Genomic DNA, 13,095 nt, shown 5'->3' on the forward strand with positions numbered 1-13,095 from the left:
ATGTTCCAGCGTCTGCACTCTCAAAGTCCTTGATCAGGAGCCTGGAGGCTGTTGGTGATACTATCTCTGTGTAGATCGTACTATCCTCACCTAATTAGAAGCAAAATGAAAATAAAAATTGACACATAATACTGAATTATATTTGATCTATTAATATTATCATAAATGATCAAGTTAGTGAAGTAGCTATACCAAATAAGTGCTACTCTCTTTAAATAAGAACCTCACGAAAAAGTTCTCAATTCCAGAGGTAAGTTTCAAAGGATACTTTTAAAAGTGGTTTACTAAGTAAGTATTCATGAAATAGACCAATATTTTTGCTAAGCATCCATTTTGATTAAGCTTTGTGCCACTTATTTTAGATAGATTATATTTTAGTCTAGTAGTCATACAGCATTACTCAACCTATCTGGATTATTTGTATAATTGGGACATTATTCAACAACCAGGATTAAATAATACTAACATTGCAACAAGTCAAATAGGCCTATGAACAACATATTCAATTTGTAATGTACCTCTCTAGAACAAGTGTATCTTTTATATAAACACCTCAATTAAAGAAGTACCTAAAAAATTGATCTATTATTATTATTATTACAAGCACCTCTGTATTACTAATTGGCCTTTTAGATTTATCTATTACACTGAGCATAAATGAGTCAACAGTAATCATTACCTTCAGCTGGTCCAATGACTTGTCCATCCTCCCCTAGCCATGTGATGCCGTTGCCTGGAGAGTTGCCTTGGATTTCACACAAATATGACAGATCTTTACCCTCAATTGGTGTTTGCTTAAATTCCTCACCAACACGAACAGTGTAATCTGTAATTTTAAGTTTAAAAAGTTGTAAAGGTAGATGTGGTTTCAATTAATAGTATACTATATTGTTACTATTATAATTGTTTACTCGTTACTGTATCACTGTTGACAAAGTCACAGTTTTTGAAAAAAAAATATATTGTAAAACATTGATGACGATGAAAACGTTAAATCTTACCAGGTATATGACAATATTCTCCAATAAATCCTTTGATACACTTGCATTTTCCGGCGACACACTCTCCACCGTTCAAGCAGAGGTCAACACACACCTTTTTCACGATACTAATATTCATTTCTGTCTCATAGGGACCAGATGAGCATCTGTAATCACCAGAATCTCCAAACTCAGCATCTCGGATCGTTAACAAAGATGAGAAGTCAGATATTGGCTCAACTTTGATGCGATTGGCTGAAACAATAATTTTTTTTGTCAATTCTCATACTCATCTGGTCAAGCTTGATTGAACATGGTTTTACAGTATGCAGCAATGTCTATCAATACAAATTGATGTTTTTTATATTTTTAATTATTATTATTAGTAGTAGTAGTAGTAGTATTAGTAGGAGCAGTATTGCCAATAGCATTATGTATAGTGGCCTTCATTAAGACACCTTAGATAGACATTGAAAAACACACTACACTCAGGCTATGTTCAGACTTAAAAAATAAGCCAGGCTTACGTTAAGCCTAGCTCAATGTTTAGCGCGGCTTAACTTTGCCAGGCATTCAGACTAGCGGGATTAGCAAGACGTGAAAATTTGCATATTAATAAACCATAACTAGGACACGATTTTCGAAACATTGCGCATGAAATGTACGCTCGCTCACAGCACATGTAATTGAATACTGAATTTTTTTTACCCAAGGCCAACGCAAGACCCCCAGCAGCAATTAAAGCCTGATCTTAGAAAAGTTAAATATGGTGGCATGCCAGGCCAAGTTACTATGTGAACACAGCCTGGCTTGAGATAAGCTACCCAGACAGGCAGGTGGATAAACACGGTAAGTTGCGCAGGGTTTATCCACCTAGTCTTAACATAGCCTAAATTTTGTTTTCTTGGACAGAGCATTACATAAACGTAATGCCTTAACATATTATCTAAAAAGCGATTCAGTTACCTCAGGCCAGAAGCGATGGACTGATGTTTGCAGGTTTAGAACCAAAAGGACATGAAACATTAATTTCAATCGTTTCTATAACACATTAAAATACAACAAAGAAATATATTTGTTTATACCTTCAGTTCTGTCAATTATTTGACCTTGTGGGTTGTACCATACAGGGTTCGGGTAGTTGCTCTCTGGGTTGACGTTACAAATCAATAGGGTGTCTTCCCCTTCTGTTGGAGCCTCTCCTAAAGGATCGGTTATGGTGATATCCCAGTCCACTGGAATTAAAATCAATATAGTAATCAGAATGTAACAAAATAACTATTAAATGTATTAATAATAATAATATCAAACTGCAAAAAAATGTTTTATCAAAACTTGAAAGTATTAGATAGTAATTTCCAAGCTATTACTAATAATAATACTAAGTAAAATTATTTAGAATTCTAGGGACTCTGATTAGAATAAGAAATGAGTAAAAGCCCAAACTATTTGTTTACATTCATTGTTAGAATGTCCTTATGCAAAATACTAATAAAACAGATTGGTACTTACAAATGGTTTCACATGTTTTGCCACCAAACAGCCCCTCACACTGGCAAAAGCCGTTGTTGCACACTCCATTATTTACACAGGGGGGTTGACAGAGGGGTTCTATGGTAATAAAAAAAGTGAATTTTAACTTTGTTATATAACGTTGTGAAATATAGAAGCATTCGACATGATAATAATAAACATAGAAGTACTTTACTGAAATTACCATAAATCAGAAGTTGTTAAAAAATAAAACTAAAATAAACTACCAAAAATATGAAATAGACTACCATATTTGAAATTACAATGGTTTATCCATGGTTTCTTCAGGTAATATACAGTATAAAGTAAAATGTACAAACATTTTCATTACACAAAGATACTCCTTATCTGTTGGTAGGATATGGGTGTGTAGAGAAGTAGTCCAATAAGGGAAGACCCATCCCTGTTAAAACAACTCTACAACAAAGGTGAAACTATCACAGTCAAAAGCAGCTACCTGAAGAGGAAAAAATAATTATCTAAGTAAATGCTGCTACACATGGGGAAAAAACTTCAAACGACAATGCTTACCTGCAGCCTCAGTAATGTTAACGTAATACTGATCTGTATGAGGACCACCGACACACACATAGTTGCCTGATTGTTCTTTACTGGCTGATTTCAAAACCAACAGAGAACTTGTTGCTGAGAGTTCATCAATCTGAACAAACTCTGTAGGAAGAGAAAATAAAAATTGTTAATAATTTTAAAGATTACATTAATTATTATAATACACGCTCCATTCTCCATTCACAACACTACAATCTCAGTTTATCTGTCCATAGAATGTGCCATGTTTGTAGTGGTAAACTTCTTTTTTTAATTTTTAAACTATGGAATTCATTTCCACCAAACTTTGAAACTTTGATACTGTACATTCATGACACTGCATTACACCACAAACTTCCTTTAGGTTTCATGACACAGTTTATCAGTGCATAGAATGTTCCATAGTGAATGTTTTTTTGTGCTGTATAATCAAGACTCCCCTGAAATGTTATACCTGTATGCAAGTGCCCGTCATTCACTATACAAATAGTTTCCTTAAAAAATATCTGTTAGTCTTACCACTTGTCTGAACTGGGTTTCCATTACCATCTTGCCACACAGGGTTCCTATGACGACCTTGGAATGGGAGGTCACACTGTAGAACCACATCACGTCCTTCATGTAATGGCGTCTCGAATAGTGGCTTGATACGCACAAGATATTCAACTGAATATGAAACGGTAGTTTAAAATCATTCTACATACTTGACTACAATGGCTAAGAAAAATTGTCAATTCTAACAATGCTAACATTGAAAAGGGGACATTATGTCTCAAGTTTAGTACACTAATGTAACGATTTGTCTTTTTTTTTTTTAAAGAATTTAATTCAGAATATAAACCTTTCTTGTTAGATATTTTTTGAATATTATAGTGTCTAACTTGAATTTATATACATACGTCGTGTTTCACATGATGTTCCAACAAACATATCTGGGCAAACACACAATCCATCTACACATGGAGCTTCATTCTGACAGGCTGGCTCACATGGAATTTCTAAGAAAATATACAAAAAGAAAACAGTGAACATTGCTATTAAGTACAATACAATACACTCAAAAAGGATCTTATTACAGAAGATTCTCATCTCCATCACTTTATTTATATATATTTGTTAACAGCTATTTTTTATGATAGGATAGCTAAGGTAAAGGCCCTCATATTTTTAGGGAAACACAATAAAAAAAAAATAAAGCGAGTTTTCTTAAACTTGAAATTGAAAACCAACAATAGTATAATTACAGTTGAACATTTATATGTATAATCTACAAAAGTGGAGTCTTTCATGTTCATTCACTTAACATGAGGATGATAGAGCAATTAGAATGGGTATGGGGTTGGGCATTTGATATGTAAGGAGAGAAGCTTCCACTACTTTTAACACATGTTTTAAAAAGAAAACGTTTTTTAACAAAAGTTTTCAAGCAATGGATTGTGAAATCTGCATTGTCTCACCGTGGACTTCGATGTTGAATGAGTCCGCATTGTCGCCTGACACACAGGTGTAAACACCAGCATCTTGATCCTTGAGAGACCTAAACATCAGCATGTTCACATACGGTGACAGAACATCAACATCAATACCTTCAATGTCTAGATAACAAAACAAAATAATCATCTTAATTAATGTGGTCAACACTTAATTTAAATAATCTAAATGAACACTAGTTATAAGAATACAATGAAATCCTGTAAAAAGGATGTTAGATTTTTTTTTCTCTTGAAACACAAATTTCTGAGAATCTATCCAAAACTAGCTACATAAATCAATAACCATTTATTTTCGGTAGGTTTTAAGGAAGGCAACAAATGAATGAGAAAGACTGGTGTTAAGGCAGTGTCGTGGTTCTATTTTTTTTTTATAGAGGTGTTCATTTTACAAGAACAATGATAATAGTTAGTTCATGATGTTAATTATTTGTGAAATAGACTTAAATAAATGAGTATTTTCATAGAATTACCATATTCCAGTAATTTTTTAATTTAACACCTGGCCGTTCCGTGGCAAAAACAATGCAATGTAACTTGAAAGTTTCACTTTTCGAGAATAACAGGGTTAAAGTTTGCATGTTTGCAACTGGCAATAAATTGTTGTACCCTTTAGACATTATGATTATATGTAAAATTTTAATTACAACCGATGGTTTATTGAAAAGTTATCAATGATATATTCACAGATATGTTGTTTCACCTCGGAAACTTGTCAGGCACAGTATTGCCACAAGTGCGAAATATTTTTAAAATTGTTCATGTCTGGAGCAATCATAATGCATTATCTAGCTTGTGCATACGTCGTCGCTAAGATTATTGATGTGAAAACACCATCAACTAGTTGATTTTGCTTTGCCAAACTCCATCAGCTCAAAACAATTTTTGATTACCATTCCGAGGCAAAACAACATATATTCATCATAAATACGTTGTTTTGCCCAGTAATCTTGCAGTTACATTGTTTTACCACATAAAATCAGTAGATTTTAAGTTTTGTGCTTAAAGATAAATGGTGCTATCTTTGAAATGAATCATTGTTGAAACCTGAAATGCTCACAGGTCAGAAGTGTTTAATATACTCTCAAATGATATAATCTCAAAATCGAAAATAATGTCAGTTACGTTGTTTTGCCTTGAGACAGCCAAACTGTGAAGTGACTAAACAGTTATAGAAGTGGGTACTGAAAACACCTACTTGAACTCTCAGTCAATATGTTTCCTTGTGGATCCATCCAAACCGGGTTTTGTTGTCCTCCTTCCTGTGGCAACTCACATCTAAGGCCAACCACTGTACCTTTGTACGATGGAGGCTCAAAGAGAGGCACAATTCGAATCAAGAATGGTACTGTGAAGGAAAAATTACAGTAATATGTTGTGAGTTGTTGTTATACTTTGTTACTACCATCGACACATATTTTTAATGTGTGATGTTATCTTTTTGATAATATATTATGCTTGAAACTTTGGTGTGCACTATTTTAAGCATTTTTAGTTATTTAGTACAAATTTTCCTTAGATTCATATTTAAGTTTATTTTAAAGGTATACTTACATTCAGTCTCACATGAATCTCCCACAAACTGTGGGGGACATTGGCAAACTCCATCAACACACTGACCAGAATTCAAACAAAGAGGTTCACATGGAATTTCTAAGGAAAAAATTATAAATGATAAGAAATAGTTAGAAATGAAAATCGTTATATGAAAAAGATTTTGACATATTTTATTCATATTTTAATATATATGAGAGAAAACAATGTAATTTTCTTCTACTACAGATCCTCATAAGTTGTGTTTTGTTGTTGTTCTTAGTTTACATAAGTTAACATTTACTTTGTAATTTATGACATTATTGAATCAATTGTTGAAAATGATATTACTATTTTCTATCTTCTAATTATCAATTGAACAGTTTGTACTAAGTTTCTTTGAGTAGACTGAAATAGAATGGCAAGGGCCAATAGCAAGTGTAAGTCTAAGAGATTCTAAACAATGTTGTATTCTTTAAAGGTAACATTGTAATTGGGATTTACATTATTAATGACAATGGAAAGGTCTACCATAGGCAAACCTTTATGATCATCAAGACATCGGTTGTGAAAATAACAAAATTAACAGCTCTGATTGACTAATTGATTGATGGATCGATGAAAAAATTGAATAAGTTTTATCTCTAGATTTTATCTCTGAGTCTTACCTGAAACTCTAAGATCAAACTTCTCTTCATATTGTCCAGCTTTGCAGGTATAATTGCCAGAATCTTCCATCATCAGCGGAGAGATTGTCAGTAATGTGGAGAACCTGTTCAATGCCTCTGTTGTGATCCTCTGGAATGTGGCTCCTCCGGAAAGTCCAGAGCCTTCAAGAATATCATAAAGTAATATCATATCATATTGGAGAAAATATTTAATTTGATATTTTCTATTATGTTTTTCTATTATTAATGTACAGGTGCCTCATAAACTGCACAGGAACCTTTATGGTAAACATTTATCTTACAATTCATAACTATATGAAATTAAGTACATCACTCATACAGTAGACCAAAGCAGTGTTGGCTGTAGGATATACAAGTGGGGGTTAATCAAAGCTGCCTGATAGGGTTCTGACAACTTTGAAGAAGCCAGAAGCTGGATCCAGGGATGAAGTCCTGCTGCCTAATGGAACAATTCTTTTGGTAGACGAGTTTGTGTTGTGGTCAACAGAGGGGCTTGGCTTGTCCTAATAGAAACTTAAGCCCCCTCCACCTGTTAGTGCTGCCACTGACCAGCAGTACAAAATTTAATGAGGAAGATTCATCCAGGAATATTGGTTCTTTGGGACCCTTGAAGCTCTAGGTTTAACAAAGTTGTTTTATAAGGCTTTGGGCCTAAGTTATAGCAGGACATAAGTACTGAAAGTTTAGCATCTTAACCACCAACCGCACCCTCACTCCAATTGAATGTTGACCAATCAGCTCTGAATATCAAAGGCTTTGGTCAATATACATACCTTCTTCTTGAGTCTCTATGGGATCACCTTTAGCATCATACCACTCGGGGTCAAAGTTCCTTCCAGCATCAGGTACATTGCACTGTAAAACCACCTCAGTACCGATATGCAGTGGCGTATCATACAACTTCTCAATCTGGATCAGGTAAGGCACTGTGTGAAAAGATTATCATTTAAAATTAATTTCATCATAAATAAATTGATGGTTGGTGTTCCTAATAGTTACGGTGCTGATTTGTCTGTTTACATAAATAAATTATACATTGTGCAATTTTTTTTTGTGTATTGTTGTTTTTGTGTTTGGGATTAACCAATAATTCAATTCAATTTAATTCAATATATAGATGTATATAAATATATGAAGCTACCATATGTATATGAGGCTTACATGGTATTTCACAAGCAAGTCCAACATATCTCTCTGGACAGTGACACACTTGATCTTTACAAACTCCTTCATTCATACATAGTGGTTCACATGGAGGTTCTGAAAATATAATATACAAGTATAATAAATATTAATACATATTTGGATTACTGGAAGATCAAAATAAATTAATAAATTAAGAATAATGTATGCTAACAATATTAATAATAATATACATGCAACATTAATAATAATATACATGTTTGCTAGAGAACATCATGTCAATAACGAAGAGTTAGGATAATAAATATGTTTAAGTTATAAAATTCCAATCACAGATTCTACGATTTACTCTCTCCATTACGTAATGTATCATAAAACTTGAAGAAAATCGCCAAATGCCCTCTAGCCAAATGTAATACAAACAGAACAAAAAATTTATTATTAATACCGGATTGTTCAACGGATGGTAAGTACTCCCCGCCCAGTAGGATGGATATAGTATAATACTCTAAAGTTTGGGTTCCATACAATCGCTACACACTATAGCCAACAGCTTTCGGTGAAGCTGATTGGTCGGTTGAATCAGGGAGCTTTCCTGATTGTGTTGGGGACAGCTACGCAGTGTAATGATTCTTCTTGAGGATATTTCAGGTACGATTAAAATCGTCATCCACGTAAATATTTATGAAATAACAAGAAATGTCATAGTTAGATAAAATTGTATACTTTTCTAAAGTACATACCAACTACAATAAGTGGTGTTGTACTGTTCACACTGCCAGCATCATTTCTAGCATTACATGTGTATTCTGCCGTATGATGCATTTGTGCATCCACCAATGACAATGCACCGCTGTACCCCGAGTCAATGATAGTAAGTCCATCACCATCTGTAATTACTTGGCCATCTTTATACCAAGTGATTTCAACAGGGAGATCACCACGAATAACAGAGCAAGTCAAGCGTGTCTGCTGACCTTCTTTCAAGATTACTGGTCCTCCAAATGGTTCGATCACGGGAGGAACTGAAATGAAAACAAAAAACTGACTATCACTTGATGGTGACAATAGCTATATGTAGTTAATAGATGTGATGATAATGAAAACAATTTCACAAACTGTTTTAAGGATGATGACAGTGATAATAATTAGTTTATGTAGATAAAGTGTTCAGTAAAGTGTGGTCCATTTACATGTAGTTAAGTATTTCTTCTTTTTAATTTGCATTTTAATTTTTCTTTTATATTTCCTTCATGTTTATTTAAGGGAATGGTTACTCTGTTACATTTACAAATTGTGTTGTACCTGTATTTAGTTTGAACAGGGAGATTGTTCTCAATTTTTTCCTAATCATGTACTGTCTTTTTTGTGCTATTGAGATCGCATTAGTTTAAATGATACTGATTCAAATTTTTTTTTACTGTGGATGCAATATCGATAAAAAAAAAAGTGTTTTGAAATATATATTATTAATGATAAGTGTGCATAGAGACTCTCGTATTTTGCACAATATAAATGAATAACCTTTAACCTTTAATAAGCAGCTTACCTCTGGGGAGGACAGATACAGAGTCCTGGTGTGGACCAGCCTGGCAGACATAGGTTCCAGAATCATTCTCTTCCAAGTTCCGGATCAATAATACAGACTTGTATGCTGACAACTGACTAACTTTGATACGGTTACTTCCGCCTACGTAAAACAAATAAAGTGTATGTTTTGGTTAAATGCCTATAACCCTCCTCATACTCCGTCCCTGTTTATTGAGGCAAGAATTCATGAGATTGACCAAACCATCTATGTTCTTATAGATGTATAATTTCATTTACCAAAACAATAAATCAGTAAGCCATTCAAACCAGTATCAATTAATCTACAGTATTATAAACAACATATCAAAAAAGATAATCATACACTGACTTGTCTATTATTTATTTACATACTTAAAATCTTTATCACTGCCAATTGAAGGTTCATGTGTGAATTTCACTAACCACAGTAAGGTTTCGAGGGTGGAGCTTTATTTAATTGAGAAAAAAATAATACAGTATATCATGGGCTCAGAATATGAGTTCAAGGTTCTAGGATTGAACAGCAAGTATCTCAACCACAGAACTACAACTTCACTCTCTGGTTGTATTGGGAGAATAAAACAAAAATAAAATACAACTTTAAAGAAGTATACAACAAACGACTGATGTTGAGACTACCATCAAGATAATTATAATATAGTTATCATCCAGCATATCTTACCTTGGCTTGGTTTGATTTCTTGGCCATTTGGTGAAAACCATTTTGGAAGTGTTTGTGTTCCTTCTTCAGGTAACTCACATTCAAGGGTCATGTCCGTCTCAATTACCATGTTCTCTCCTTCAATTGTATTGATGCGAATAAGGTAATCAACTGCAGAAACAAAAAAAAAACAAGATAACAAGTGTTTATCAAAAAGCAGTAGTTATTTTTTCTATAAATAATGATAATCATCAACGTATACTAAACCACTATAGCTACCTTCACAAATATATACTCTGTATTATAATCATGGGTTGTCAGAGTAGAAATTATCCTTTCAGATTCTTTAAGCTATGCAAGACTGAAACATATAACTTATTATTATCCATGGCAAATGAATCCACAATTGGCGAATCAGCACAAAGTGCAAACTTTCTCTTCTGTCTAAGAAGTACAGCATACCTGTCGTGCTATAATACAAACACACAACCATTAACATTCAATGCCACAACCTCCTACCAAGGCACTTATTTACACTCTTAGATGAAGAGAGATAAGCATAGGCTAAGTGTTTTGCACAAGGAAAACAAGCGACTTGCACAGTGAGGATTACCATTGATGTTGAGAATACTTACGTTCGTTTTCACAAGCATCACCAACAAATTTGAGTGGGCATGTGCACTTGCCATCCTCACATTTACCGCCATTCACACATGTTGGATCACATGGATGATCTGAAACAAATTACAAGGAAACATATTGTATGATATCATGAAGAAAAATAAATAGCTTAAGATTATCATGTTTATAATACATAACAACAAATATTATTATTAAAAAATCCTAAACACTCTTACACAATTTTAAATGTTTGTCTTTATATACAGGCATTCCAAGTTGGAAGAAGCCACTCTCAAGAGATCTGGGAAAATGAACAAACACATCTAACTTTTTCTAAATTTGCTGTGCATGGTATTACTAATTACCAGCTGACTTCCGGGTAGCAACTGATAATAAAGTAGTAAAAGACCAATATAAAGAAGGTTGTATCAATTTCTAAAAGACCCTCACGAATCTCGTAAGACCAGGAACCTCTGCCTGTAAATTAATGTTTGATCAGATTTTAGTGGGAAGTAAAGCACTAACCAATTTCCAGCAGACATGGAAAAAAAAAATTTGTTGGATCAAAAACAAACTGGTGTCTAAATTTTTGGGTCTGACAGACAAAAATCTTGAAATCTATACACTTCTTAATTGGCAATACCATAAAATAAATCAAAAGATTATGACCAATGAAATATTTGATAAATGGAATATTTTACCGATGACCGTAAAGTTGAATTTCTTTGATAGAGGGCCTGCTTCACAGGTGTAGAATCCGGAATCTTCAAACTGCAATCGATCAATGTGAAGACGAGTTGTGTATTGTGTGAGAAACTCAGAGCTCATGTGGGTGGTAGTGTCACCTGAAAAAGTAAGAGAAAACAAAGAGGTAATATTTAAATACTTATGTAATAAAACTGCTTTTAAATTATAAGAATGCTTTGAAATAATTAAATAAAGATTAACAAAAAATCATAAAGATGACAAAACAAGACAATTTGACAAGACAAGACTCATGCAGTTACCTCTGTTGGAGTGCTTTTCAATAATTTGTCCAAACGGGTTCCTCCAGACTGGAGCTGCATCTGAAGATATGTTCATGGAGACCTCGCAGATGATGTCGATACTTTCTCCAATGTAAGGGTCAGGGCTGGACATAAGGATCTTGACTAGGCTATTGTCCACTAACAATACAGAAAAGAATTTACAAAATTCAATGACTTAAGGATATAATGTTTTTTGACAAAACTATTTGCTAAACAAGAAAACAAAATTTTTTTTATTTTTTTTCCTCCCGCCTTTGACAATTTTAAGTTTGCGAAACAAGAAATAAAAGAAGGCTCGCCTTATTTGTGTGTTGCTCATATGTGTGCATGATTATGTTCTATTGTAGGTATTAGTCACTTAAAGCTTGATAGTGTGAATGGAGCTTAAGAAGACATTTTTTATTGTGTTCAGACTGCTTTTTTTTTTTTTTTGGTAACGAGGAAATGTAAACTTACATTCTATCTGACAATAATCGCCTCTAGCCAATTCTGGACAGACACAAATTCCTTCATAGCATGTGCCTCCATTTTGACAGCCTGGGATGCAGGGTGTTTCTGAAACGGAGATAATACTGGCATTAGGTAAAGAAGATCACAACATCTTAAGGAGATAATGAAATAGAAGTGCATGTAGAAAAATGTAAGAACTACAGTGCTGCACAAAATGTATCTCCAACTATCTATTCATCCACCTATCTTTATTTGCATGTGTTTGTGTGTGTGTTTGTCTTTTAGTGTCAATCTGTTGTTATTGTTATTAATTGATATGAATTAAAATATTAAATGGTTGTGCTTTATTAGGCTTTAGAACAATTAGCCAACAGTAAGGGGGTAACAGCCATCTGGTCCATACAGTACTGATATCACTGGCTGCATTATCGTTAGAAGTGCTAGAATGCATATGGTGAAAGTGCATACAAGCCATTACAAGTACGTATGCACTCTACCCAGCGGGAATAAGGAACATCTGAGATTCATTTATTAATTATTTATTTATTGTCAGCAAATGAGCAATGTAATAAATGATAAACAACGTAAAAATACATTGAATATAACTTACCATCAACACTGACAACAAATGGATATTTGAGTGGTCCAGTCACACACCTGTATCCAACTGCATCCGTGTCAAGCAGGTCATGAATGACAAGTCGAGTGACCTGAGGGGAGACACTTACAGTATATATACGTGCCCCTTCTGCTGCTTCCTCAGTAGGAATTCTTTGGCCCTGGGAGTTGAGCCATATAGGCTGATTGTAAGGACTATCTTGAGATACTTTCTTATACACATCTAGATGT

At 33.8% G+C, this 13,095-nt stretch overlaps 1 protein-coding gene across 1 annotated transcript in view; it reads right to left on the reverse strand.

Annotated features, from left to right (window-relative positions):
* The window catches only part of LOC117117126, a 118,218-nt gene that overhangs the window by 39,560 nt on the left and 65,563 nt on the right, over positions 1–13,095 (reverse strand). The window contains exons 97-118 of the mRNA XM_033261334.1: positions 12,857–13,087; positions 12,253–12,351; positions 11,776–11,934; positions 11,470–11,613; positions 10,783–10,881; positions 10,169–10,318; positions 9,467–9,607; positions 8,661–8,942; positions 7,936–8,034; positions 7,548–7,700; positions 6,754–6,915; positions 6,107–6,205; positions 5,751–5,900; positions 4,520–4,657; positions 3,962–4,060; positions 3,582–3,728; positions 3,045–3,185; positions 2,493–2,591; positions 2,066–2,215; positions 1,002–1,235; positions 680–826; positions 2–90 (exon numbers count right to left, since the gene is read on the reverse strand). Of these exons, the coding sequence (XP_033117225.1) occupies positions 2–90; positions 680–826; positions 1,002–1,235; positions 2,066–2,215; positions 2,493–2,591; positions 3,045–3,185; positions 3,582–3,728; positions 3,962–4,060; positions 4,520–4,657; positions 5,751–5,900; positions 6,107–6,205; positions 6,754–6,915; positions 7,548–7,700; positions 7,936–8,034; positions 8,661–8,942; positions 9,467–9,607; positions 10,169–10,318; positions 10,783–10,881; positions 11,470–11,613; positions 11,776–11,934; positions 12,253–12,351; positions 12,857–13,087 (3,212 nt within the window). The remainder of the gene's footprint in view (position 1; positions 91–679; positions 827–1,001; positions 1,236–2,065; positions 2,216–2,492; positions 2,592–3,044; positions 3,186–3,581; positions 3,729–3,961; positions 4,061–4,519; positions 4,658–5,750; positions 5,901–6,106; positions 6,206–6,753; positions 6,916–7,547; positions 7,701–7,935; positions 8,035–8,660; positions 8,943–9,466; positions 9,608–10,168; positions 10,319–10,782; positions 10,882–11,469; positions 11,614–11,775; positions 11,935–12,252; positions 12,352–12,856; positions 13,088–13,095) is intronic.

The sequence above is a fragment of the Anneissia japonica genome, unplaced genomic scaffold, assembly GCF_011630105.1.
Source record: "Anneissia japonica isolate Jap-2015-1 unplaced genomic scaffold, ASM1163010v1 scaffold287835_len3118868_cov185, whole genome shotgun sequence".
NCBI lineage: Eukaryota > Metazoa > Echinodermata > Crinoidea > Comatulida > Comatulidae > Anneissia > Anneissia japonica.